Source organism: Saimiri boliviensis, chromosome 6, assembly GCF_048565385.1.
Source record: "Saimiri boliviensis isolate mSaiBol1 chromosome 6, mSaiBol1.pri, whole genome shotgun sequence".
Taxonomy (NCBI): domain Eukaryota; kingdom Metazoa; phylum Chordata; class Mammalia; order Primates; family Cebidae; genus Saimiri; species Saimiri boliviensis.
This window is the reverse complement of record NC_133454.1, coordinates 88,044,805-88,071,746: the sequence shown is the minus strand read 5'-3', so window position 1 is coordinate 88,071,746 and position 26,942 is coordinate 88,044,805. Positions and strand designations below refer to the sequence as shown.

General features: G+C 41.2%; 2 protein-coding genes and 2 pseudogenes across 5 annotated transcripts in view; all 4 read left to right on the top strand.

Annotated features, from left to right (window-relative positions):
- TSG101 (tumor susceptibility 101) overlaps positions 1 to 26,942 on the top strand; it is a 58,528-nt gene that overhangs the window by 26,404 nt on the left and 5,182 nt on the right. For 2 of the 4 annotated variants that reach the window (XM_074401206.1, XM_074401205.1), the window contains exons 7-10: positions 98 to 189; positions 22,315 to 22,517; positions 24,754 to 24,993; positions 26,463 to 26,573. In XM_074401206.1, coding sequence (XP_074257307.1) covers positions 98 to 189; positions 22,315 to 22,517; positions 24,754 to 24,993; positions 26,463 to 26,552 — 625 coding nt within the window. In that variant the 3' untranslated portion in view covers positions 26,553 to 26,573. Of the gene's footprint in view, positions 1 to 97; positions 190 to 22,314; positions 22,518 to 24,753; positions 24,994 to 26,462; positions 26,788 to 26,942 lie in introns of those variants that run through there. The other 2 variants (XM_003919893.4, XM_010350521.3) reach the window with 1 other exon arrangement.
- Positions 5,011 to 15,172, top strand: LOC141584868 (cyclin-dependent kinase 4 pseudogene; annotated as a pseudogene).
- LOC104653137 (14-3-3 protein beta/alpha-like) lies at positions 13,351 to 15,172 on the top strand (annotated as a pseudogene).
- Positions 13,637 to 15,172, top strand: LOC101048132 (small ribosomal subunit protein uS2-like). Its single transcript, XM_074401207.1, has one exon. The coding sequence runs from the start codon at positions 13,777 to 13,779 to the stop codon at positions 14,284 to 14,286; it is 510 nt and encodes a 169-aa protein (XP_074257308.1). The 5' UTR covers positions 13,637 to 13,776; the 3' UTR covers positions 14,287 to 15,172.

The following is a 26,942-nucleotide window of genomic DNA, read 5'->3' as shown; positions in this document are numbered from 1 at the left end:
AACCATATGCCAAGCATAACTTCCTGAATGGGATTCTTGAAAATACTATAACGTTGGGTCATCTTAAATGTTAAATGTTTTTTGTTCTCGTCTTTAGTGGTTACCCAGGCTGTCCTTACCCACCTGGTGGTCCATATCCTGCCACAACAAGTTCCCAATACCCTTCCCAGCCTCCTGTGACCACTGTTGGTAAGTACCCTTGAAAACTCACGTTTCTCAGTGTAAGCAGAGCCTAAGTCCCTGTTGTGAAAAGCACATTTCACTTGTACTTGTGAAATTTTGGACTACTCTTTCTTCTTAGACAAAAACCTATAATAGTGTACTATAATCTAAAACTTGAAGTAAATGATTTATTATCATGTAAATGAACCTTATACCAGGGCATAAAAATAAATCTGATTAACTTTATCAATCTTTCCTTTGGTCACATAGTTTTATTTGTGAGCCAAATGTGTTGAACTATTGACAGATACATACATTTTTCTAGCTTGGTTATATGTGAAAACAGATGAGCATCATTAATAGAAGAAAGTAAAGTGGGTTAAAGTCTGGGCGAGGTGGCCCACACCTGTAATCCCAGCACTTTGGCAGGCAGAGGCAGGCAGATCATATGAGGTCAGGAGTTCGAGACCAGCCTGGCCAACATGGTGAAACCCCGTCTCTACTAAAAACAAAAATTAGCTGGGCATGGTGGCAGGTGCCTGTAATCCCACCTACTCGGGAGGTTGAGTCAGGAGAATCGCTTGAACCCGGGAGGCAGAGATTGCAGTAAGCCGAGACTGCGCCATTGCACTCCAGCCTGGGGGACAAGAGTGAGACTTTGTCTCAAAAAAAAAAAGAAGAAAGTAAAATGGGTTAATATGAGCAGGTCAAATAAGACAAATTATTTTGAAGACCAGTAGTTTTTGCTTTTTGTATTTGTTTATTAGTGTTACTTGAAATATAATTTTCTTCAACTAAGAAAACTAAGGCAGTAAGACAGTTTATTTAGACTCCAATCTTCATCTATGTCTGTCTCTTACTACCTGTATCACCACATCTGCCTTCTCCCTGTTACCATAAGTTGGTTATCTTTGCTTCTATCTAAAGCTGATTTCACCACTAGACCTTATCCCCTCTAACTTACTCAGAGGCATCACTGCAGCAATTCTTTTCCCTCAAGTCGTGTTCTCTACTGGATGACTCTCATCAGCACACAAAACCATGTCCTAAAAAAACTTTGAAGCATTGAGTCTTCCTCTTGAGACAAACAAATGGAAAGACATCTCATTCCCAGGAAGAATTAATATTGTTAAAAGACTATATTACCCAAAACATTCTGCAGATTCAGTGCAATCTCTATCAAAATATCAATGTCATTTTTCATAGAAACAGAAAAAGCTATCATAAAATTCATATGGAACCAGAAAAGCCAAATAGCCAAAATGATCTTGAGCAAAAAGAACAAAACTGGAAGCATCATACTACCTGACTTCAAAGTATATTACAAGGTTATAGTAACCAAGACAGCATGATATTGGTATGAAAACAGATATAGATCAATGGAACAGAATAAAGAGCCTAGAAATAAATCCACATATTTACAGCCAACTGATTATCAGCAAAGGTGCCAAGAACATACATTGTGAAAAAGACATCATTGTTCATAAATAGTACTGGGAAAACTGGACATGCAGAAGAATGAAACTGGACTCCTATCTTGCACCACATACAAAAATCAACTTGAGATGGATTAAAGACTTAATGTAAGACCTAAAACTATAAAACTTCAAGAAGAAGACATAGGGGAAACCCTTCAGGACATTGGCCTAGGCAGTGGTTTTATGGTTAATATCTCAAAAGCAAAGTCAAAAAAAATAGACAGCTGATAGGAAATTAAAAAGCTTCTGGGCCAGGCGCAGTGGCTCACACCTCAATCCCAGCATTTTGGGAGGCCAAGGTGGGTGGATCACTTGAGGTCAGGAGTTCAAGACAGCCTGGCCAACACGATGAAACCACATCTCTACTAAAAACTAAAAATACAAAAATTATTTGGGCATGGTGATGCACCGCTGTAATCCCAGCTACTCAGGAGGCTAAGGCAGGATAATCACTTGAACCTGGGAGGTGGAGGTTGCAGTGAGCTGAGGTCGTGCCACTGCACTCCAGCCTGGGCAGCAGAGCTAGACCTTGTCTCAAAAAAAAAAAAAGAAAAGAAAAGAAAAGCTTCTGCACAGCAAAGGAGATAGTCAACAAAGAGACAACCTGTTGAGTGGGAAAAAATATTTGCAAACTACCTGTCTGACAAGGGACTAATAGAAATATACAAGGTATTCAAACCACTCAACAGTTAAAAAAATTAAAAAGTGGGCAAAGAACATGAATAGACATTTCTTAAAGGAAGACATACAAATGGTCAACAGGTGCATTAAAAAATGCTCAGTATCACTCATCATCAGGAAAATGCAGATAAAAACCACAAAGAAATATAATCTCATCCCAGTTTGAATGGCCACTATTAAAAAGACAAAATAGGCCGGGCACGGTGCCTCAAGCCTGTAATCCCAGCACTTTGGGAGGCCGAGGTGGGTGGATCATGAGGTCAAGAGATCGAGACCATCATGGTCAACATGGTGAAACTGCATCTCTACTAAACATACAAAAAATTAGCTGGGCATGATGGCACGTGCCTGTAATCCCAGCTACTCAGGAGACTGAGGCAGGAGAATTGCCTGAACCCAGGAGGTGGAGGTTGCGGTGAGCCGAGATCGCGCCATTGCACTCCAGCCTGGGTAACAAGAGCAAAACTCCGTCTCAAAAACAAACAAACAAAAAAAGACAAAATAACAGATGCTGGTGAGGATGAGGAGAAAAGGAAACATACAATTTTGGTGGGAATATAAATTACAGCCACTATGGAAAACAGTATGACGATTTCTAAAAAAACTAAAACTAGAACTACCAAACAGTTCAGCAGTCCCACTACTGGGTATTTATCCAAAGGAAAGGAAATCAGTATATTAAAGGAATACTTGTACTCCCATATTTATAGCAACAACATTCATACTACCTAAGATACGGAATAAACGTATTTATCAGCAGATGAATGGATAAAGACCATGTGGTATATGTACACAATGGAATATTACTCAGCCATAAAAAAAGAATGAAAACATGTCATTGTAGCAACATGAATGGAATTGGAAATAAACTAGGCACAGAAAGACAAATATTGAATGTTCTCATGTGGGAGCTAAAAAACTTGACCTCCTGAATGATAGAATTAAGGGTGTTTAGGTGAGAGAGGGCTCATAAAGAAAGGTGGGTTAATGAGTGCAAACATAGAGTTAGAAGGAATAAGTTCTAATATTTGATAGCAGAGTAGGGTGACTATAGTTAACAGTGTATTGTCTGTTTAAAAATAGAAGACTTATAATGTTCCCAATACATAGAAATGATAAATACTCAAGGTGATGGATAACCTAAATACCCTCACTTGATCATTACACATTCTGTGCAGGTAACAAAATACCACATGTTACCCACATAAATATGTACGAATACTATGTATCTTTAAAAACATTTTTTTAAAAAAGAATCATCTTCTCTATTCCACTTTTTCTGCTACCACTATTGCTTATCTTCATTATTCTCTGAATAACTTCTTGAAACAACTGTCTTTGTTCTTTAATTACTCTTCTCCCTTTCTCTCTCAAACGTCCTCCTTTTGGGCTTTCTCTCATACCATTTCGCTAAAACTGGTCATGATTACCAATAATCTTTTTTTGTTTGTTTGTTTGAGACAGACTTTTGCTCTTGTTGCCCAGGCTGGATGGAATGCAGTGGCGTGATCTCAGCTCACCACAACCTCTGTCTCCTGGGTTAAAGCAATTCTCCTGCCTCAGCCTCCTGAGCAGCTGGGATTGCAGGCATGCACCACCACGCTCGGCTGATTTTTTTGTATTTTTAGTAGAGATGGGATTTCTCCCTGTTGGTCAGGCTGCCCTCCAACTCCTGACCGCAGGTGACCCACCCGCCTGGGCCTCCCAAAATGCTGGGATTACAGGCATAAGCCACCACTGCACCTGGTCACTAATAATCTTTTTGAGGTTATATCCAATAGCAGGTTACTGTTCTAATCTTACTTGTCCTATCAGCAGCATTTAACACAGTTGGTTACTCCCTCCTTGATAAACTTTTCTCTCATTTTCCAAAACACTATGCTCGCTTGATTTTCTTCCGGTCTCATCAGTATTCATAGTTTCCTCTGCAAGTTCTTTCATTTTCTTAATGTTGCTATTATCCCCGTTTAGTCCTTGGTACTCTTTATCCTCACTCTCCTGGTAATTTCCACCATTCTCATAGTTTTAAATGCCATCTCTGTGCCCCCATTTCTTAAATTTATGTCTAACCTGTACCTCTCTTATGAACTCCAGATTATTTTCTCTTTTTTTTTTTTTTTCTGAGATGGAGTCTTGCTCTGTCTCCAGGCTGGAGTGCAGTGGCACAATCTTGGCTCACTGCAACCCCTGCCTTCCAGGTTCAAGTGATTCTCCTGCCTCAGCCTCCTGAATAGCTGGGATTACAGGTGTGTGCCACCACACCTAGCTAATTTTTGTATTTTTAGTAGAGATGGGGTTTCACCATGTTGGTCAGAATGGTCTTGATCTCTTGACCTCGTGATCTGCCCACCTCGGCCTCCCAAAGTGCTGGGATTACAGGCATGAGCCACTGCGCCCGGCCTGAAGTTTATTTTTCTATTTTCTTGATAACTTGTAACCATCCTGAGATCTGATGTAGATGTCTTTCCCACCACCCTATAAAGGGTGATTTCCACCATTTTTCTCATGGATACATACTATTTAGGTTCCAGCGGTGTGATTTTGATTTATTAAAATGTATTTGTTAGAAGTGTAATTACAATATAATAAAATGATTGGAGTTAGAAACCTAGATGATGGCCCAGTTTCTGCAGGCCTTTTTGGCATCTGGTCATGTGGTGAGGGTGGGAGGGAGGGGACCTCTCTAACCTGCAGCCTGTGTCTATGGTTAGGCCCTCTGCTTCCAGCTGCCAGGGACCGAGCTCGGGTGTATGGGGCTGTAGGAACCGACTCCGGGGCCCTGATAATGGGCCACCCCCACAGCACTCCGGCCTGGCGTGAGGGTCTCCCCGATCTGAGAATGGCTACCTCTCGATATGAGCCAGTGGCTGAAACTGGTGTCAGTGCCTGTGGGGACAGTGTACAAGGCCTGTGATCCCCACAGTGGCTACTTTGTGGCCCTCCAGGGTGTGAGAGTCCCCAATGGAGGAGCTGGAGGAGGCCTTCCCGTCAGCACAGTTTGTGAGGTGGCCTTACTGAGGCAATTGGAGGCTTTTGAGCATCCCAGTGTTGTCCAGCTGATGGATGTCTGTGCCACATCCCAAACTAACCGAGAGATCAAGATAACCCTGGTGTTTGAGCATGTAGACCAAGACCTAAGGATGTATCTGGACAAGGCACCCCCACCAGGCTTGCCAGCCAAGACCATCAAGGATCTGATGCGCCAGTTTCTAAGAGGCCTAGATTTCCTTCATGCCAATTGCATTGTTCACCAAGATTTGAAGACAGAGAACATTCTGGTGACAAGCGGTGGAACAGTCAAGCTGGCTGACTTTGGCCTGGCCAGCATCTACAGCTATCAGATGGCACTTATACCTGCGGTTGTTACACTCTGGTGCTAAGATCCTGAAGTTCTTCTGCAACCCACATATGCTACACCTGTGGATATGTGGAGTGTGGGCTATATCTTTGCTGAGCTGTCTTGTTGAAAGCCTCTTTTCTGTGGAAACTCTGAAGCTGACCAGTTGGGCAAAACCTTTGACCTGATTGGGCTGCCTCCAGAGGATGACTGGCCTCGAGATGTATCTCTGCCCTGTGGGGCCTTTCACCCAGAGGGCCCTGCCCAGTGCAGTCAGTGGTACCTGAGATGGAGGAGTTAGGAGCACAGCTGCTGCTGGAAATGCTAACTTTTAACCCACACAAGCAAATCTCTGCCTTTCCAGCTCTGCAACACTCTTACCTACATAAGGATGAAGGTAATCCGGAGTGAACAATGAAATGGCTGCCATGGAAGGAAAAAAAGCTGCCGTTTCCCTTCTGGACACTGAGAGAGCAGTCTCTGCCTTTGTCTCTGAGGCTGTGGAGGCTCCTCCTCCATCTTTCTACAGAGATTTCTTTGCTGCCTTAATGACATTCCCTCCTACCTCTCCTTTTGAGGCCTCTCCTTCTCCTGTCCCTGTTTCTCTACACTAAGGGGTATGTTCCCTCTTGTCCTTTTCCCTACCTTTATATTCGGGGTCATTTTTTAATACGGGAAAAAGAAAACAAAGAAAGAAATGATGAAAGATCTTTAGTCCATAAGCAAAGCACACTAAATCTATTGAAGCTCTCTATTTTGGTTTAGGCATTATCAATAAAATAGGAATAGTACTGTTTGTCACCCTATTTCTCACTGAGATAATAGTATAATCCTTTTGATTTGTAGAGAACCTTAGTTTATAAACATCTTTTTTATGTTAACTTGTTTCAGTACATTAAGTATGAAGCATTTTTCATAGCTTAGATGATTTCCATATATCCAAAGAATAGAAATATGTGGAAAATGTTATTGTGGAATCAGATCTCATGTTTATGATTTTTGAATGGGTAGTCAAATCAACTAATATTTTGCTGTACTTTTTCAAGAATATTGTCATAGGCTAGAGGCAAATTATGATAATCTAGGATATCTTTTAATATATATTGTTTTTCTACCCTTTGATCTTGATCTTTGTCTATTTGATTTTTTTCATCCTATTTCTTTTTTTTTTTCCTTTGAGATGGAGTCGCACTCTCTCAGACTGGTTGGCCAGTGCAGTGGTATGAACACGGCACTCTGCAACCTCTCCTCCTGGGTTCAGGGATTCTCCTGCCTGAGCCTCCTGAGTAGCTGGGATACAGGCTCGTGCTGCCATGCCTGGCTAATTTTTTGTATTTTTAATAGAGATAGGGTTTCACCGTGTTAGCCAGGATGGTCTTGATCTCCTGACCTCGTAATCTGCCCACCTCAGCCTCCAAAAGTGCTGGGATTACAGGCATGAGCCACTGCACCTGGCCTCATTATATTTCAGTAGTAGTTGAACTTTTAGTAGTCTGTTGAACTTCAGACTTAGATTAAAGGAAAGCAGAAACATGAAAGTATCATTTAGATTTTTGAATCCATGGTCACATTTTCTCAGTATATCACTGGGTCAGGATTTGGGCTGTTATTCTGTTGCTGAGACCATGAGAAAGAATGAATGTGGTTATTTAGCCTTGTTTTTTGTTTGTTTTTGAGACGAAGCCTCGCTCTGTCACCCAGGCTGGAGTGCAGTGGCTTGATATCGGCTCACTGCAACCTCTGCCTCCGGGGTTCAAGTGATGCCTCTGCCTCAGTCTCCCAAGTAGCTGGGACTATAGGGACACACCACCATGCCCAGCTAATTTTTGTTTTAGTAGAGACAAGGCTTCACCATATTGGCCAGGCTGGTCTCGAACTCGTGACGTCGTTATCTGCCCACTTCGGCCTCCCAAAGTGCTGGGATTACAGGCATGAGCCTCCAGGATCATGCCTGGCCCTATCCTTGTTTTTTGATACAGGATATTCTGTCACCCAGGCTGGATTGCAGTAGTACTGTCTGCCTACTGCAACCTCTATCTCCTGGGCACAAGCAATCCTTTCACCTCAGCCTCCTGAGTAGCTAGGACTGTAGACACACACCAACATGCCGGGATAATTTTTGTACTTTTGGTAGAGACAAGGTTTCACCGTGTTGCCCAGGCTGGCCTTGAACTCCTGGATTCAAGTGATTGACCCACCTTGGCTTCCTGGATTACAGATGTGAGCCACTGCACTAGGCTTCCTTATTCTTTTTGAAACTTAACAGTTTCACTCTAGATTTTGTTTTATTTATATATATTTTTTATTATTATCTTTTGAGACAGAGTGTTGCTCTGTCACACAGGCTGGAGTACAGTGATGTGATCTCAGCTCACTGCAGTCTCTGCCTCCTGGGTTCAAGTGATTTTCCTGCCTCAGCCTCCCAGGTAGCTGAGACTACAGGCTTGAGCCACTGCACCTGGCTAATTTTTTTTATTTTTAGTAGACACGGGGTTTCACCATGTTAGGCAGGCTGGTCAAACTCCTAACTTCAGGTGATCCACCTGCCTCTCAGCCTCCCAAAGTGCTGGGATTATAGGCATGAGCCATGGTGCCTGGCCTATATTTTAATTTTGTGATGTAATCCGAATTAAGAAAGATTTAAAATTTATCAAATGTTCAAGAATGTCAGTATATAGTATGGTATCCAGGAAAGAATAGTATGCTACTCAGTGATACCTCCACATGTTACGAATTTATTTGTGAGGAAAGTCAGTGGACTAACCCGTTCCGTTATGAAGTCCCTTGGAGGATGTACTCTGAGCTATACTTTGCTTATGCCAGAATCTCCAGGTTTATTTGATCTCTATAGAGTCCTTTTACCAGAGTAGTCTGCAACCTCAGCTTACATAGTATTTTGAAAACTCTAGGGGAATGGGGAGGTAGTAGTCAGTGAATAATGAAGGAACAAACTGATCCACTTAGCAAAAACAATAAAGAACCTAACTGGTAGTATGCATTGAAACTTAACACAAAGATCCTTTTTCCTATTACTGTAGGAGCAAAACATAAACCGACTATGTGTGTGTGTGTGTGTGTGTGTGTGTGTGTATATCTATATCTATATCTTAATTTCACATACAAGATCCCCCCAAAATAGTGGTTATGGATGGACACCAGGTGAGCCACCACAAAGTTTCTCTACCACAACCGCCACTCCTGCCCATGTCAAAAAAAAAAAAAAAAAAAAATTTTTTTTTAAAGGCTTTGGTGATTCTTCACCCCAGTCTCAGCAAAGTGTGAAAGTTGTCTTTTGAAAGTTGACTTAATTTAAAAGGCTATGTAGATTATTGTAGTTGATTTATAGCTCTGAATCCTAGGCTTTAGGCCTTTAACATATACAGTGTGACTTTTTACTAGTTGCAGTTTAATAATAAAATTGAAGAATAGGTGTTTGTTCCCAGTTAAAGCCAATACCTGCCACAGAATTTTTCTTGGTAAAACTTCATAAGTACTATATATTTTAACCTTTGAGTTTTAAGAATATCATTTTAAGATTTTGTTCTTAAAAATCAAATAAGGATCAGAAACAGTAAGTTTGAATCTATTAACAGATTCAGGGACCAGTTTTACCTTTGTTAAAGTCTTGTTTAAAAATGTGGGAGCTAAAACCCTGAAAATGCTGCAGCTGAATGATTTGTTTCTGTAGTTTCCATTCTTTAGTCGATACTTAATATTCAGATAAAGAAAGGAAAAGGTAAAGAAAAATAAGAGAGCTTACCTGTTAATATTCCTTTGAGGATAGTAGCTAGTAAACATGACAAGGTTTTCTTGACTGTCTTGTCCAGTGCTGTTCTTCTCTCTGGCCATCCTAGATTAAGTGTTTGGCCTACAGAAACTCCTTTCAGGATATGGCACTCGAGGCACCCCGCTCATGTGGATTTACTAGTGCACACTTGCTTGTGTGCAAGTTTGGGTGCCTCTTTTCCACACCTTTCACTGACTTCCTTTGGGAATAACTGCCTCATCTTCTGGGTAAGTAGCATTTTCTTCCAGTCCTGGGCAGTCAGTGAGTCATGAGTGAAATTTAAATGCCGAGAGCTTAGTCTGCTAAATGTTAGATCCTTTTCTGCCACAGAAATACAAAGCAATAATGATAGATTTGAAAGCTTTTTAAAAGCTATTGTTAACTTAACAATTGATTTGTGTTTTATTAGTAAATGAAAGGTAGGAGAAGCTGTCGTTATTCTATAGAATACTTCTAACATAATAGATTCTTAAATTAGTCATTTTTCACAAAATGATAATTTTGATGGAATTACTTTGATTCTGCTTTTTTTTTTTTTTAGAATAGAATTTTAGCTCTCCTTCAGGTTGGCCTTTGTGCTTAAGCCTACCAGGTAGCATCTTTTATTTTTTATGACTGACTGTGATGGTTGAATGATTTTGTCACATTGTTTCTTTTTTGAAGTAGTTATTATTTTGGTGTCTCATTTTAACGAGACTCATACCTACTTACCTTCACTTTTGAAAACTTAAATTTTTATATAAATGAATTTAAACCTTTTTGTGGTGTGTTTTTTAAGAAGTGTAAACCTGTTGACAGCTTTCTTTAAACTTTTTCTTATCGATGAGTGTTTATAGAAACTTTCTAGAGCTCAAGTAAAGCACATTTTTCTGATAGTGTTTAAAAGATAAATTGAGGCCCCCTAATTTCTTTGGAAGAAAAGCTCCATAGCCTGCACAGAGCCTACATATTCATACACTGTATTCATATACTATACATATTTATATACTATATTCACATACTATAAAAAGCTTATATATTCATGTGCCATAAATAAAAAGGCCTTTTGTAAGCCATGTAATGGATTTGCAGGGTTTGCACTTAATGGTACAGGTCAGAACTCCTTTGCTCATATAGTTGTCTGAAATGTTCTTCCTACTTCAGAGATAGACCTGGTTTTTTTGTTTTTTTATTATGAAAGAAAAATAATCCTCATATGTTCTTGGTCCAGTTTCTAAGTAGATGGTCAGTAAGCTACTGTTTGGGATTACTTGGGCTCCATAGTTTGCTATGTAGCACAGATGCCAGACCTAGGACCATTATGTGGGCCTGAGCAAGTAATATCCAGGAGCAAAAATGCTGGGCAGGTAGTTTACTTTTGTTGATTAAGGGTGAGATCAAAAAAATAATTGTTGAGTTATCTTATAGTTTACTTTGGGCTTATTATGGATTCTTTCTCTAAAATAGCTTCATATGAGTTCTAGGAAGTAGTGATTGTTAGTAAATACTCTTAAGAGCTAAGTAAAACTGAGTGTCTTAAGTGTTTAAATAATGGCTTTAAATCAGGTGGTGTATACTAGTGTACTTTGAATGTATTTGCCTAAATTATTCAATGAATTTTTGGATCCATGGAGTGTGGAGTGTTGGTTTCTTAACAGGAAAATTATGTCTTATTTCCTAAGGATTGAGTTTGGAGATCAGATTCTACCTGATATTTAAAGGAGGTTTTGCTTAAGATTGTTACTCAAAGTCTGTTAGCTCTTCAGCTGCTAATCTGGAATTGTAGAAGGGCACTTCTGAAATCCGACTCAGCTTGAGTAAAGGTCATTGTGTTGGGGACTTGGGGCATGGCAGTTTGCCGAAAACTCTTCTTGTTATAGCAGGTATAGAGAATATTCAAATTTCTCCTAAGATGTTTGAGAAAAAAATTTTGTTTGGTAAGTAGAAATTTTTTCTTATTTGCTTGCATAAAGAATATCTTAAAGTGGCATGGTTCATCAAATTTTGAACTTTGTTGAGTTTTTCTTTTGCTTCTTTGTAACACTCTGGATTTTTCTTTTTTGACTTTCATATTTCAGATTCTAATTATAATTCTTTTTACAAAGTACTTAGATTTTTAAAAGTTTAGATATACTCCACAGTGAAGTCTAGTGTGACAGAGATAAGACTAGGTCTAAAACTTGGTGTTTGTAGCTTCCTCAGGTGAACTATGACCTTTATAGGCCAAGCAACTGCCACCTCGGCTTGGTTCCTATTTTGAATGTTAATGGCTTTGGCTGGAGAGGCTTGGCAAGGACTTACTTGGTGGTATTATGGTAACATTTGCCTGAATATATTCTAGAAAGAGAAACAATGTAAATTCCAGGATTTAATAAATGTTTGTTTTTAAAAATAGGGATTTAAAATTTAACATCAGTATAATTTGACCCATTAGACCAGATATAATAGCTTTAACAAAGTATGTTGATGTGTTTATGTATGAAAAATTCACTAACTATAAAAAGACCCTTAAGCTTTCATTAATTCTGATAACTTCTGTGCCAATGAATGGAATATTAACCACGGTTGCATGTGATTGAATGCTTAACTATAGTCAAATCATTTAGGTACCTAATTTAGGAGAAAAGGATTTTCCTTTCTATCTCACAAGAACCATCATAAAATTTCATATAGGTTATAAGACAGGTTCTTTTAGAAAGATTTTAAAATCCCTATTGCTAATGCATCCTTACTATAAAATGGGGACTTAGTGAAATCTTCAGTAGTCATTTCATGAATCCTTTGGATAAGAAATTCTAAACCAAACTCTTGTAGAAATTGTCTCTTTTAACTTTTTCTTTGAAGGACTTAATAAATAATTACAGTATAAGAAATGAGAGATTTTTATTTGGTCTAAATTCTGTCCGTATGACTAAACAGATAAGACTTTATATTTTGTCTGTGAAAGAGAGCTCACTCTCTGACATATTTTATTCTGCAAGTTCAGTGAGTGTGGAAAGATGTGTTGACTTTTTACATAGTCTCATTTGAAGCAGACTGACTTAATTTTCAAATTGCCATGAAGGGCAAGTTCTTGATTAGGTAAGAAAATACCCTTTAGTTAAGGACCTGTAAAGTTTGGAAGTTCACAAATCCACTTTCACTTCTGACACTAATTGCAAGTTCAAGGTTTCCCAAGGCCATGCTGAGGTTCTATAATTATCTAGAAGGACTTTAAAAGGTCACTGAAAGCTGTTATACTCACGGTTATGACTTTTTATGGCAAAAGATACAGATTAAAATAGGTTAAGGAAAGACATATGGACAATCCAGAAAGTTCTGAGTGCAAAGCTTCTAGTTGTCCTCTCCAGTGGAGTCATAGGCAGTGTTGACTTTTCCCAACAACAATATGTATCATTATGCGTGGAGTATTACTGACCAAGGTAGCTCACCTACACCTTGGGTCTAGAGTTTTTATCAGGGCATGGTCATGTAGACACCGCTGACTTCCTATGAGGCTGACCTTTAGTTTCTGGCTCCTCCAAGGGTTGAGCTGTTACCTATCCTGCAATGGCCCAAAGCCTCCACCATAAATCACATTGTTAAACTGTCTGATGTAAACAAAGGACACTCTAATGGACACTAATTAGTCAAGGAGTTACAAGGGCTTAGAAATCATCTCCAGGAGACAAGGGCTAAGGCATGGCTAAGGCATGTCTTTGGGTAAAGTTAATTCTTTACTACACAGAACCAAGCTGTAAGGCATTTTGCCTTATTTTGCTTGAACTTTAAAAATACCTGAATATAGGAGCTGCCACCACCACTGCCGCGATTCCAGAGCCAGGGTAGCTGCCGCCACTGCCGCCTGAGGAGTGGGTTTAGAAAGGAAGTGGTCACCTCTTTGGAGCTTCAGAAGCATCTTTGTCCCCTGCAGCCCTCCCACAGGAATGACAATGGATGAAAGTGAGCTGGTACAGAAAGCCAAGCTCACTGAACAGGCTAAGCCTATGATGATATGGCTGTAGCCCTGAAGGCAGTCACAGAACAGAAGCATGAACTCCAACGAAGAGAGAAATTGCTCTCTGGTAGGCGCCTGCTACTCTTCCTGGCATGTCATCTCTAGCACTGAGCAGAAAACAGGAATGAGAAGCAGCAGTAAATGGGCCAAGAGTACCGTAAATAGATAGAGGCAGAACTGCAGGACTCTGCATTTATGTTCTGGAGCTGTTGGACAAATATCATTCCCAGTGGTGCACAACCAGAAACTAAGGTGTTCTACCTGAAAATGAAAGGAACCTTTCCGTGCTACCCGCCGAGGGCTCCAAGTGGCGTTGTTCTGGATTCCCGTCGTAACTTAAAGGGAAACTTTCACAATGTCCGGAGCCCTTGATATCCTGCAAATGAAGGAGGAGGCTGTCCTTAAGTTCCTGGCAGCAGGAACCCATTTAGGTGGCACCAACCTTGACTTCCAGATGGAACAGTATATCTATAAAAGGAAAAGTGATGGCATCTGCATCATAAATCTGAAGAGGACGTGGGAGAAGCTTCTCCTGGCAGCTCGTGCCATTGTTGCCATTGAAAACCCTGCTGATGTCAGTGTTATATCCTCCAGGAATACTGGCCAGAGGGCCGTGCTGAAGTTTGCTGCTGCCACTGGAGCCACTCCAGTTGCTGGCCGCTTTACTCCTGGAACCTTCACCAACCAGATCCAGGCAGCCTTCCGGGAGCCACGGCTGCTTGTGGTTACTGACCCAAGGGCTGACCACCAGCCTCTCACGGAGGCATCTTATATTAACCTACCTACCATTGCCCTGTGTAACAGAGATTCTCCTCTGCGCTATGTGGACATTGCCATCCCGTGCAACAACAAGGGAGCTCACTGAGTGGGTTCGATGTGGTGGATGCTGGCTCGGGAAGTTTTGCGCATGCGTGGTACTATTTCCCGTGAACACCCGTGGGAGGTCATGCCTGATCTCTACTTCTACAGAGATCCTGAAGAGACTGAAAAAGAAGAGCAGATTGCTGCTGAAAAGGCTGTGACCAAGGAGGAATTTCAGGGCGAATGGACTGCTCCAGCTCCTGAGTTCACTGCCACTCAGCCTGAGGTTGCTGACTGGTCTGAAGGCGCGCAGATGCCCTCTGTGCCTATCCATCAGTTCCCTACTGAAGACTGGAGCGCCCAGCCTGCCACGGAAGACTGGTCTGCAGCTCCCACTGCTCAGGCCACTGAATGGTCTTAAGCTATTCTTGTGTGGGCTCTTAAACAACATATAAGATTCATGGAAAATAAACATCGAGTTTCTAAAAAAAGAAAGAAAATTAAAGGAGATTATTTTAGGTATATTTCTGAAGTGGTATCTGAAGACAAACAAACCACTGTGTCGAAATTCCGGCAGGTTTACCAGGAAGCATTTGAAATTAATAAGAAAGAAATGCAGCCTACACACCCGATTTGACTTGGTCTGGCACTTAATTTCTCAGTCTTTTACCGTGGGGTTCTAAACTCTCCTGAAAAGGACTGCAGCATGGCAAAAACAGCATTTAATGAAGCAATTGCTGAATTGGATACACTGAATGAAGAGTCTTATAAAGATAGCAGTCTGATAATGTAGTTACTTAGGGACAATCTTACACTGCACATAGAAAACCAGGGAGACGAAGGAGGTGCTGGGGAGGGAGAGAACTAATGTCTCTTGTGCTTTGTGATGGGTTCAGCATCACTCTGTACCCTCCACAAATATCCCTTGTGCAATTAAAAAAAAAAAAGAATCGCCGGGCGCGGTGGCTCAAGCCTGTAATCCCAGCACTTTGGGAGGCCGAGGCGGGTGGATCACGAGGTCGAGAGTTTGAGACCATCCTGGTCAACATGGTGAAACCCCGTCTCTACTAAAAATACAAAAAATTAGCTGGGCATGGTGGCTCGTGCCTGTAATCCCAGCTACTCAGGAGGCTGAGGCGGGAGAATTGCCTGAACCCAGGAGGCGGAGGTTGCGGTGAGCCGAGATCGCGCCATTGCACTCCAGCCTGGGTAACAAGAGCGAAACTCCGTCTCAAAAAAAAAAAAAAAAAAAAAAAATCATACTTGACTTTCGATTTTTCACACACAGCCTCAGCCTAGCAAAAATGGTTCATGGAGGCCAAGTGCAGTGGCTCACACCTGTAATCCCAGCACTTTGGGAGACCTAGGTGGGTGGATCACAAGATCAGGAGTTCAAGACCAGCCTGGTCAAGATGGTGAAACCTCATCTCTACTAAAAATAAAAAAATTAGCCAGGCGTGGTAGCAGGCGCCTGTAATCCCAGCTACTCAGGAGGCTGAGGCAGAGAATTGCTTGAACTCAGGAGACGGAGTTTGCAGTGAGCCAAGATCGCGCCACTGTACTCCAGCATGGGCAACAGAGTGAGACTCCATCTCAAAAAAAAAAAAAAAAGGTACATGGAATCAACAGCTGGTATTGTATCTAAAACTCAGATTGGTCACATAAATGTCATGGCTTTCTGAAGTTTTGATTTTGATTAACATTGATGGGATTCCTGTGTGTTTAATTTTTTAAAAAACTGAACACTGTGATTATGTAATTTAGCAGAACTCTTGTAGAAAAGAATAGACCTGAATTATGTGTAACTTTTTGGAAAGTTTAATCTGATATCAAAATCATTGATATCAAAATCATTGAAACACAATTCCATTATAAAGTTGTACAGAAAGTTACACAGATTATATGTGGGTGGTAGACCCCACAAGTGCCGAGGCAAGGGTCTGAAGCCTCAGTCTCTTTCCATATAAATAATGAAATAGAAAAGAATTAGAAATATAATCACATAATTAGTCATAAGTAATCATAGATATAGATACCTAGATATATTTATATTCAGTATAGCCTTTTAATTTTGCTAATGTTTCTTGGGTTGTGAAGTGTGAACCTAAGGTGAAAGAAGTGACCCTAAGGCAAGATGCTCTAAGCCCTCTGTCACGCCTGTGCAAGGGCTGCTGGAGGGCACCTTGGCTGTATGGCAGCACCAGGGCTGGGAAAGCGCCCACTGATTAGCAAGCTATGGAAGGAGACGTCTGAGATGTCTCCTTCCTCAGAGAAGTTAGGAGAAAACTCCACTCCCCCAAGCTTTTGCCGTAGGCCTGACAGCCCCCAGACATCTGGGGGCTTAATTGTCTCTATGTGATGCTGTGCTTCCGCGGTCATGTTCCATGTCTACTTTCATCTTCTGCTTCTGTACCTGGTTCTTCTTTTCTTAGAAGATAGAATCAGTAAAGGTAACGTAAATCTTTTTTTTTTTTTTTTTTTTTGAGACAGAGTTTCGCTCTTGTTACCCAGGCTGGAGTGCAATGGCGTGATCTCGGCTCACCGCAACCTCCGCCTCCTGGGTTCAGGCAGTTCTCCCGCCTCAGCCTCCTGAGTAACTGGGATTACAGGCACGCGCCACCATGCCCAGCTAATTTTTTGTATTTTTAGTAGAGACGGGGTTTCACCATGTTGACCAGGATGGTCTCGATCTCTTGACCTCGTGATCCACCCGCCTCAGCCTCCCAAAGTGCTGGGATCACAGGCTTGAGCCACCGCACCCGGCCTTTTGTCACTTTTTAATGCTATGTCTGGGCAGGGATGAGAGACATTCATGAGCACCTTCGCGAGCAAGCCTGGCTTTAAAGAGTTGAGAAGAGCTGGCACCAGAGCTCTGTCTTCCTTCAGTTCTCAACATGGTGTTGCTTTTCAATCATACTAGGATCTGAATCAAAAAGATATTTTTAAATAGGTCCATCCATGATTTCTCCCTGTATTGAGGCTGGCCCTGATCATGCTTTTTAGTGCCCCTCACCAGGTCTCCTGAGTGCACTCATCCAGCTCAGCTCTCAGATAGTTTTAACGAGACCCTATATGCAGGAAAGTTTACATGGACACTGCAGTGGAGAGAATTGATAATAGGCCTGTCAGTCTCACAATATCATCCCCTACCTTTAACATTCCACCTAGTGTGTCTGTTTGACCATCTGCTGAAATGAGAAAAGAAAAATTCATGCACTGATTTAAAACAAACCAAAAAAAAAAAACTAACAAAAATCCCTCCTTTCTGGCTGAACAAAAATGTGCAGTTAATACTTGCCCCTTGAAAATGCAGTAGTGAATGTGGAACCAAGCCTGTCTATATCTCCGGTAGCTCTTTTCTTGCTTTATTTAACCAGTATTCTACCAAACGTTTGCTTCTGTGATGGTTATATTGCCTAGCAGAGCACACTCATGGTTGTGAATAGTACAGCAAAAAAGAAAAATCCCCGGTTATCAATGTACTAGATTTGCGTATGTCTTTTAAACAGTTCTAGTTTCACCTGACACAGAATAATCAGGAAAAGTATAAAAATTCAAAAGTGAAATTTTTTTTTTTTTTTTGAGATGGAGTCTTGGTCTGTCCCTCAAGCCGGAATGCAGTGGCATGATCTCGCCTCACTGCAACCTCTGCCTCCCAGGTTCAAACAATTCTCCTGCCTCAGCCTCCTGAGTAGCTGGGATTACAGGCATATACCACCAAGCCTGGCTAATTTTGTTATTTTTAGTAGAGATAGGGTTTCATCATGTTGGTCAGGCTGGTCTACTCCTGACCTTGTGATCCACCCACTTCGGCCTCACAAAGTGTTGGGATTACAGGCAAGAACCACTGCGCCCAACCTGAAAGAAAAATTTTATCAGTTAAAAACAGAAAGTACCCGAATAGAGAGGAAAAAAAAAAAGAGTAAGATCTGCCAAAAGCTTCCTGCCTGATACTGTAATTTGAAGATGAAATAGGCAACATGGAGCAATGGAAAAGGAGGATGTGTGGTCACCAAAGCATGGGCTGAGCCACAACTCCTGTTACAAACCAGGAATTAGAGCAGATTTCTATACTTTGAGGTTTTTTTGTTTCTTTTTGTTGTTTGCAACAGTTTATAGGTGGGAGGCCAGGCACAGTGGCTCATGCTTGTAATCCCAGCACTCCAGGAGGCTGAGGCAGGGGATAGTTTGAGCTTAGAATTTGAGAACAGCCTGAGCATCATAGTAAGATTACTTCTCTACCAGAAAAAATAATTTTAATGGTTGCAAAAAAGATCTAACGTTTATTCCTCCCTGAGTTAAGGTGTTTTAGTCAAGTTTTCTCAACTTGTATTGCAGTTTACATTTTTCTCTGAAAATCCTTTCAGTTTGTTTTGAGAGACCAAAATGATAAATCAGTTTACCCCTCACTGGCAAAAATGGAAACCAAAGCAAGTCCAGGAGACTGAACTGTGATAATTATGGTAATATTCTTTGCTAAAGAATTTGAATGTTCCCTTGGGGACAGAAATTTTTTAAAGAATTTAATTGCTGAAGGGGCTTAGCACTGAATTATGGTGGCTGGTCAGGCAGAATTGTTTGAATAAACTGAAGCAGTGATAGTACCGATGATAGAGAATTTTCTTCTCAGTCATTTTGTAAGCCAGGGACCTCCTCTTGGGCCTCCCTCAACCACGCTACCTGCTGCAGGAGACAGCCCTCCCACTCAGCCCACTTGGGCCGAGTCTGGCTTACTTACCAGTTCTGAGTTCTTGTCCTGTGCCCGAGAAGAATGAGGACAATCAAAGAGTGAGCAAGATGGGGAGTTTTATTGAGTGATGAAATAGCTTTCAGCAGAGAGGGGATGCGGGGGTGGTTCCCCTACCCAAAGGTGGGAAAGTCCCCTCTATGTAGCTGAGTCCTGCAGCTTCTTAAGGGCTCAGAATAGGGGAAGGGCAGGCCATAGGTGGTACTAGAAAAGGCAATATTTGGTTAAAAGGCATTATTTAGAAAGAATCAATGGGAAAGGGTGGGCAAACAGGAATAGAAGTTCTCACTCTAGGTTGGGGGTTTCATCCAGGACCAGGAGTCTAATCTTTCAGCCCTCAGGCTGTTTTTGGCTTGAAGGTGGGGCTTCACTGGGGACCCACCCCTATCTGTTGCTGTTATTGAAATCCATAATTTTAAATATTTTACTATATTAATGACTTTTCAGCACCCTCCAACCATGTGCCTTCAAAGCGTAGAGCTTTAACAGTTCACTTTTCTGGTTTTCAGGTAGTAGAGATACTGATGAGTTCTTTAATTTGGTTTAATAGCACCTTGCGCTTTATTTTGGAGCACTTTTATATTTATAAACGATTTTAATAATTACCTTCTACATTCCAGCAGAAGATAAGTTTCCAGAAAAGCACAAACTAAGGACTTCTTACCATCTGAGCCCTTAAGATTGCTTTTCTCTAGGACTCCTAGAAGATAACCAATTCTCTTGGTTTCAAGAGATCATTTAGCAAGTTTGCCACTCTTAACATTTAGATTATAGAATCCTTTCCTTCAGAAAATAGGTTTTTAAACTGATAAATGTAGTGATAACTGTTTAAGAGAGAGCAGATTCTAGTTGTTGTGCTGTTGTTTGGGGAATTAATTATGGTTAATTTAGGAAAATCATTGGCAAAGATTAGCTTTCACCATAATTTAATTGTGGGGAGAAGACAGGATCTGATATTCAAGAGCATTAAACTTTTGTTTAGAATGGCTTAGACAGAGTTTTTTGGACAGACTTTGTTGATGGTTTTGGTAAAAAGCAGGATCATCTATCAGGTAATTAGAGGACTCAGGTAATTCACCAGGCCTTCGGGAAGTTTGCTTTTCATGGGTTGTGTTTAGCTTAATTTAAATGTAGATGATGTGGACCATAAGTTTAAGAATGAGATGGGGATGAGGCTTGGTAGAGTGGCTCACGCCTGTAATCCCAGCACTTTGGGAGGATGAAGCAGGTAGATCACTTGAAGTCAGGAGTTTGAGACCAGCCTGGCCAACATGGTGAATTCCTATCTCTATTAAAAATACAGAAATTAGGTGTGGTGGCACACACCTATCTCCCAGCTACTTGGGAGGCTAAGGCAGGAGAATCACTTGAACCTGAGAGACAGAGGTTGCAATGAGCCCAAATCATGCCACTGCACTCTAGCCTGGGCAACAGAGCAAGACTCTGTCTCAAAAAAAAAAAAAAAAAAAAAAAAAGATTGGGATGGTGGTGACAAGGCCAGCAAGCAGAACTTTACAATACCAACAAAACATCTAGTTGAAAAACAAGATCGCAGATAGGTTCAGCAGTGTTTCCTAACCTTTTATTATTATCACCCTCCTAGGGAGACTTTTTAGACTTTTTTTCCCCTAGTAATTTGCACCCACAACAAATGTTAATGCCACAGATTATACTGTATATCTGTTTATGTACAGTATGGCTATCTCTGCTTTATACATAAGAAGAACTAGACTTTTTATTCCACCTTGAACTAATTTTCTCCCTCTTGTTGGGGGCTATCACTCCCATTGAGAATGTGCATAGAGAGTAATGTTGGCTAAGACTGGACTTGACCTCAGAGGATGTAAACACCAGAGAGAATAGGGTTTCAAAGATGACCCAAGGTTTGGGGCTGCTAAGAGAAGTGAATAAATGGGCCTTAACTTAGCTAAGAGCAGAGCTTAACCAGAGAATAAGAACAAAGGCATAATAGAAAGGGTAATTGTTGCACTTAGACTTATTGGAATTAGAAAGAGAAGTAGGTACAAGCTTAAAAGCATCTGGTCCTTCGAAAGGATCTGGAGGAAAACAAGCTGTCTTGCTGAGAAAGGGAAGTTTGTACTTTTGAACAGTGAGGAGTCGGGCATGTAAATAAAGGGATTAGGATTCTTGTTCTAAAAGAAAGAGGGAGAAAAGAGTGGGAGGCTCCCAGTAATGGTTTCAGTCTTCTTTGGAGATGTGTTGAAGATTTTTGCCTTTGTGGGAAGTTGGTAAAGAGAACTTCAGGAGTTAAGAAGGAATTAAGGCCAGGCACAGTGGCTCAAGCCTATAATCCCAGCACTTTGGGAGGCGAGGTAGGTGGATCATTTGAGGTCAGGAGTTCGAGACCAGTCTGGACAACATGGTGAAACCCCACCTCTACTAAAAATACAAAAATTAGCTGGGCATCGTGGTGTGCACCTGTAATCCCAGATACCTGGGAGGCCAGCCTGGGTGACAGAACAAGACTCTATCTCAAAAAAAAAAAAAAAAAAAAAAGAATAAAGGCAATTAAAGTTAAATATACTTGTATCCTCATAGTATTTTATAATCAAACATAAGTCAAACTTACACATTTGCTAATTTAGGACAATAACGGAAGAACATTGATAGTCATAAAGAATACGCAGTATATTAAAAAGGGGACCTTTTTGAAGAAAATATCCAGGGGATGTTTATTTGATCTGAAGTATGCATGGAAATTATATAATAACTGATTAGGAAGGGACATTTGGAATAGAATAGTAATCTAGGAATAAACAGTTTATCAACTGTTGAATTTTTTGGATGTCATTCTTTTTTGTTCATCTGTTCTGTAAAGGACAGCGGTGAAGGAGTAAAAGTCTTACAGAGGGGAGCCTTATTAACCTGCACATTCGTTTAGGGAAACTGCCCATTCTCAGTCCTCTCATTGGCCGCTACAGTGGGCACCTATTTCCTTCAACTTAGCAGTGAAGCGTCATGTTATACTTGGCCTGCATCAAATGTTTTTCCTTGGTAGAAATTATTGTCCCATTCGTTGGTGATTTAAGAATAATTGTAATTGGTAGGAACATAGCCTCTGTCTCACTGAGAAAATAGCTAATTGTTTGGGCTATGAATAGGGAAACTGGGTTTAACATGGATTAATAGTTATCTCTTACAGGGCAAGAATTTCTGAATCAACTCAGATTTTTACATTGTTTCTGATGAAACTGGTAACAATCTTTTTCTTTCCTCACATTTTGAAAGTGTGGGTTCATATTGCCCCCTTTTCTGAAGGTTCCTGTGAGAGGAATAGAAGGAACTTGTGAAGTAAGCAAGTGTCCCTGCTTCTGTTTCCTGCAGGTCCCAGTAGGGACGGCACAATCAGCGAGGACACCATTCGAGCCTCTCTCATCTCAGCGGTCAGTGACAAACTGAGATGGCGGATGAAGGAGGAAATGGATCGTGCCCAGGCAGAGCTGAATGCCCTGAAACGAACAGAGGAAGACCTGAAAAAGGGTCACCAGAAACTGGAAGAGATGGTTACTCGTTTAGATCAAGAAGTAGTAAGTAACTCTTTGAAGACTTAAACTTTTTGGATTGAATTGTAGCCATAGCAAAGTGTTCTTTATGTACCCTGGATATTGTGGGCATAGTAGGAGTTCAGAAAATTATAGGCATCTTTAGATATTTGAAGGTAATTTTTTTATAGCTTTGTTTACATTGGAGACTGTGTTTGGCATTTGGTCTTTAGTTGGGAGGGGAATCATATTTAGAGCATTTTGTGTTTGCACCTTGTTAGCCCGTTCTCACGCTGCTGGCAAAGACATATCTGAGACTGGGAAGACAAAGAGGTTTAATTGGACCTACAGTTCCACATGGCTGGGGAGGCCTCAGAATCATGGTGGGAGGCAAAAGGCATTCTGTTTTTTTTTTTTTTTTTGAGACAGTCTCACTCTTTTGCCCAGGCTAGAGTGAAGTGGCATGATCTCAGCTCACTGCAACCTCTGCCCACTGGGTTCAAGCGATTCTCCTGCCTCAGACTCCCGAGTAGCTGGGATTACAAACACCCAACACCACACCCAGCTAATTTTTGTATTTTCAGTAGAGACAGTGTTTCACCATGTTGGCGAGGCTGGTCTCAAACTGCTGACCTCAGGTGATCCACCCACCTTGGCCTCCCAAAGTGCTGGGATTATAGGCATGAGCCACGGCACCCAGCCAAAAGGCACTTATTACATGGTGGCAGCAAGAGAAAATGAGGAGGAAGCAAAAGCAGAACCCCCTAATAAACCCATCAGATCTTGTGAGACTTACACAGTATCACAGGACTAGCACAGGAAAGACTAGCCCCGTGATTCAGTTACCTGTCCCCCACACACAGGTCCCTTTCTGGGAGATACAGTTCAAGTTGAGATTTGGGTGAGGACACAGCCAAACCATATCACACCTTTCCCCTAGGAAATGATGTTTTAACCCAAAGGAGGGCTGTTTGAGTGCTTGATGTTGCCAGTTACCAGGAAATAAGTTTAGAGAGTTCTAAGCCATGATAAAGATCTGCAGATCTTAGGTGCAGACTTAAAAGGACAGTATTATTTTATTGTTTCCAAAGATTGCGTGAGCCATTTTAAAAAGTATCTTGAGGGGACTTTCTTAAATAATCCAGAAATATTTGGTTGGCTAAAGAGCTACATGTAAACATAGCATATGCATCCTTCAGCTCTCTAAGCTTTCTTATATTTATAGCAGACATCTGTGCCTTGGAGAATCCATGTGTAAGTCAGCCCCGTGGCTTTGCTTAATAATGATAAAGTGAAGGCATCAGCATAATTGAAGTGCGGGCTTCACTGTCATTTTCATCCCCATGAGGGAGAATTTATTTAACTCAATGTGCTTTTCTGATGTAAGAGTAAAGAATTCTTAGAAAGTTGAGGGCTTTGTGGAAAGTGATTTGTATGTACACATTAGCCTTACAAAGTGGTTCTAGATTGTAAAGTGAGCTTCAAAGTAGCCAATTTTTAGAATTCAGGAAAGTGACAGCAATACAACCCAGAGCCTACAATTGCCACCTGCATGCGATACTTTGTGATTAGAATGCAGACATTTGGGCTTCTGCATTGAATCCTCTTCATAGACTGGGGAAAGTTACTCTCCTATGGCATATGCCCACTTGTGGGGAAGGAAAACCCCTTTTGATTTTCTATGTAAAGGAACCTCCTGCTGCAGGGTATCTTGTCTGATGGTTTAGTTTGCAGTATCATTTGTGATACTGATGCATGACAAGCTTGTTAATGTCACTGGAAGTGCTCTCAGCTCAGAATATCTCCACCACTACTGTATTTCACTCAGGATAGTAGATCACATCTTTTCCTCTACCTTTGACCAGAGTGTTACAGGCAGTGCTCGACTTACGACCACAGTCGGGAACCGAGGAACGGTCATAACATGATTTGGTCGTAAGTTGAGTAGGCTATATGTACAGTTGAAATGGTGCAAGCGGAGATGGTAGTGCTGCCAGAAGCTGGTCCGCACTGTTGTAGGCCCAGCTGGGCAACGTTTGCACTGCCAGACGCGGAGCAGTCATGGCTAGCGATTGTGGTCGTAAAGTCGAATGGTCGTAAGTTGCATAGGTCATAAATTGCATAGGTCGTAAGTCGATCAATACCTGTATTTGAAATGTTATTCTCATCCATGAGTTGTTTAAACATGGTTATTAGTCTGTCTTTTCCTGTGAAGTGTTATAGATGTCTGACAAGTGGATCATGATATACAATTAATAACACTTGGACTGTTGTGTTTCAGGCTGAGGTTGATAAAAACATAGAACTTTTGAAAAAGAAGGATGAAGAACTCAGTTCTGCTCTGGAGAAAATGGAAAATCAGTCTGAAAACAATGATATTGATGAAGTTATCATTCCCACAGCTCCCTTATACAAACAGATCCTGAATCTGTATGCAGAGGAAAATGCTATTGAAGACACTATCTTTTACTTGGGAGAAGCTTTGAGGAGGGGAGTGATAGACCTGGATGTCTTCCTGAAGGTATTTCTTCATTTTACTTTGCAAGATTTAACTTGGGTTGTAGAGGCACTGACCTTGCAAACCACAAATGAAGAGTTTCTCTGTAGTGTGGATTAAGATTCTATATTTTCTCAAAAGACAGTAAATGAGATGTAGGGTTTTTCACCATCTTTTTACCTACAGAGTACTGAGGATTGGTCTGACCAGGGAAGAAAAGTGGGCTAGTGGCTGCAGTTCTGTACCCACCAGGCAGCAGCATTAAGATGAGTGTAATTGGCCAGGTGTGGTGGCTCACACCTATAATCCCAGCGCTTTGGGAGGCTGAGATCAGCAGATCTCCTGAGGTCAGGAGTTTGAGACCAGCATGGCGAAGCCCTGTCTCTACTAAAAATATAAAAATTAGCCAGGTGTGGTGGTGGGCACCTGTAATCCCAACTACTCTGGAGGCTGATGCAGGAGAATCACTTGAACCTGAGAGGCGGAGATTGCAGTGAGCTGAGATTGCATCATTGCACTCTAGCCTGGGTGACAGAGCAAGACTATCTCAAAAAAAAAAAAAAATGAGTGTAATTATTCTGTGCCTGGGTGGATCAGGAGGCCCGATCAGATTTCCATTGGTTTTTTGAGGTCATACCACCTAAATTGAGATCACTGATTGTGCCACTTACATTTTTATCTGTTAATTTTCTTAGTTATATAACTTTAGACCAGTTTTCCCACATCAAACAGCCCTTCGCGGTATTGGGCTGAAGTTGCCTCAAGTTTAATGCTGTTGTATACAGGAAAACCTAGGAAGCCAAGTTTGGCTACTGCTGTCTCTTTGGTCATGGAGAACATGGTTTTAGGGATAATAACAGCCACCCTTGGGATATTTGATCCAGCTGCAGCTGGAGCCTGGTCAGGTCATGTGCTGATCTTGCCTGTCTCCTCTCACTGTGGAGGAATGGCCAAACTATGTGCCTCAGAACTGGTGCAACCATATGAATGGATGGATACAAATCAGAAACCCAAAAGAGGACTCTTTCCATGCAATCTCTTGCATGGGTGGCGTGGCTTAGGAAAAGATGTACACAGAGAGGCAAGAGGGAGATGCTGTCTGCTTGCCGCCAGACTAGGGAGAAAAGCCAACCCTAATGCTTCTCATGGTTTGCCCTTTCCCTTCTTTTAGCCAAGTGGGGCCAGCCATAGTTACCCACATTTTTTGGGTAACTTTTATTAGCATCACAGCACAAGTTTCCCTAGCATATTGGTTGTCTCAAAGTGTAGGTCAAACTCCTGAGCCATAATCCTGCAATGTAATGCTTTCCCTGTTGAGTAAGTCTTTATTATATAAAGTTTAAAAGCCACACGTAATGAGGTATTCATTCCAAAGGTTGACAGGTCATGAGTTAGGGCTCTTAGATCCCATCTAGGTTACAAATTGTTTGATACTTTATGCTTGGGCCTGAATCAAAGCCATTCTAAACTATTGAAACTTTTTCCCCTCCCAGCATGTACGTCTTCTGTCCCGTAAGCAGTTCCAGCTGAGGGCATTAATGCAAAAAGCAAGAAAGACTGCCGGTCTCAGTGACCTCTACTGACTTCTCCGATACCAGCTGGAGGTTGAGCTCTTCTTACTTTCTTCTCTTCCTTTCTCTTATCAGTAGGTGCCCAGAATAAGTTATTGCAGTTTATCATTCAAGTGTAAAATATTTTGAATCAATAATATATTTTCTGTTTTCTTTGGTAAAGACTGGCTTTTATTAATGCACTTTCTATCCTCTGTAAACTTTTTGTGCTGAGTGTTGGGACTGCTAAATAAAATTTGTTGCATAATTTTTCTCTCCTTTATTGGACTTTAGGAAAGATCCATGAAACCTTAATAAGCCCAACTTTTCATTTAGCAAACAAAGCATAAAATCCATCTTAAGTTAAAATTATTCTACAGCATATAAAGTGAATATGGGGAGTATACCAAATAGAAATCTAAA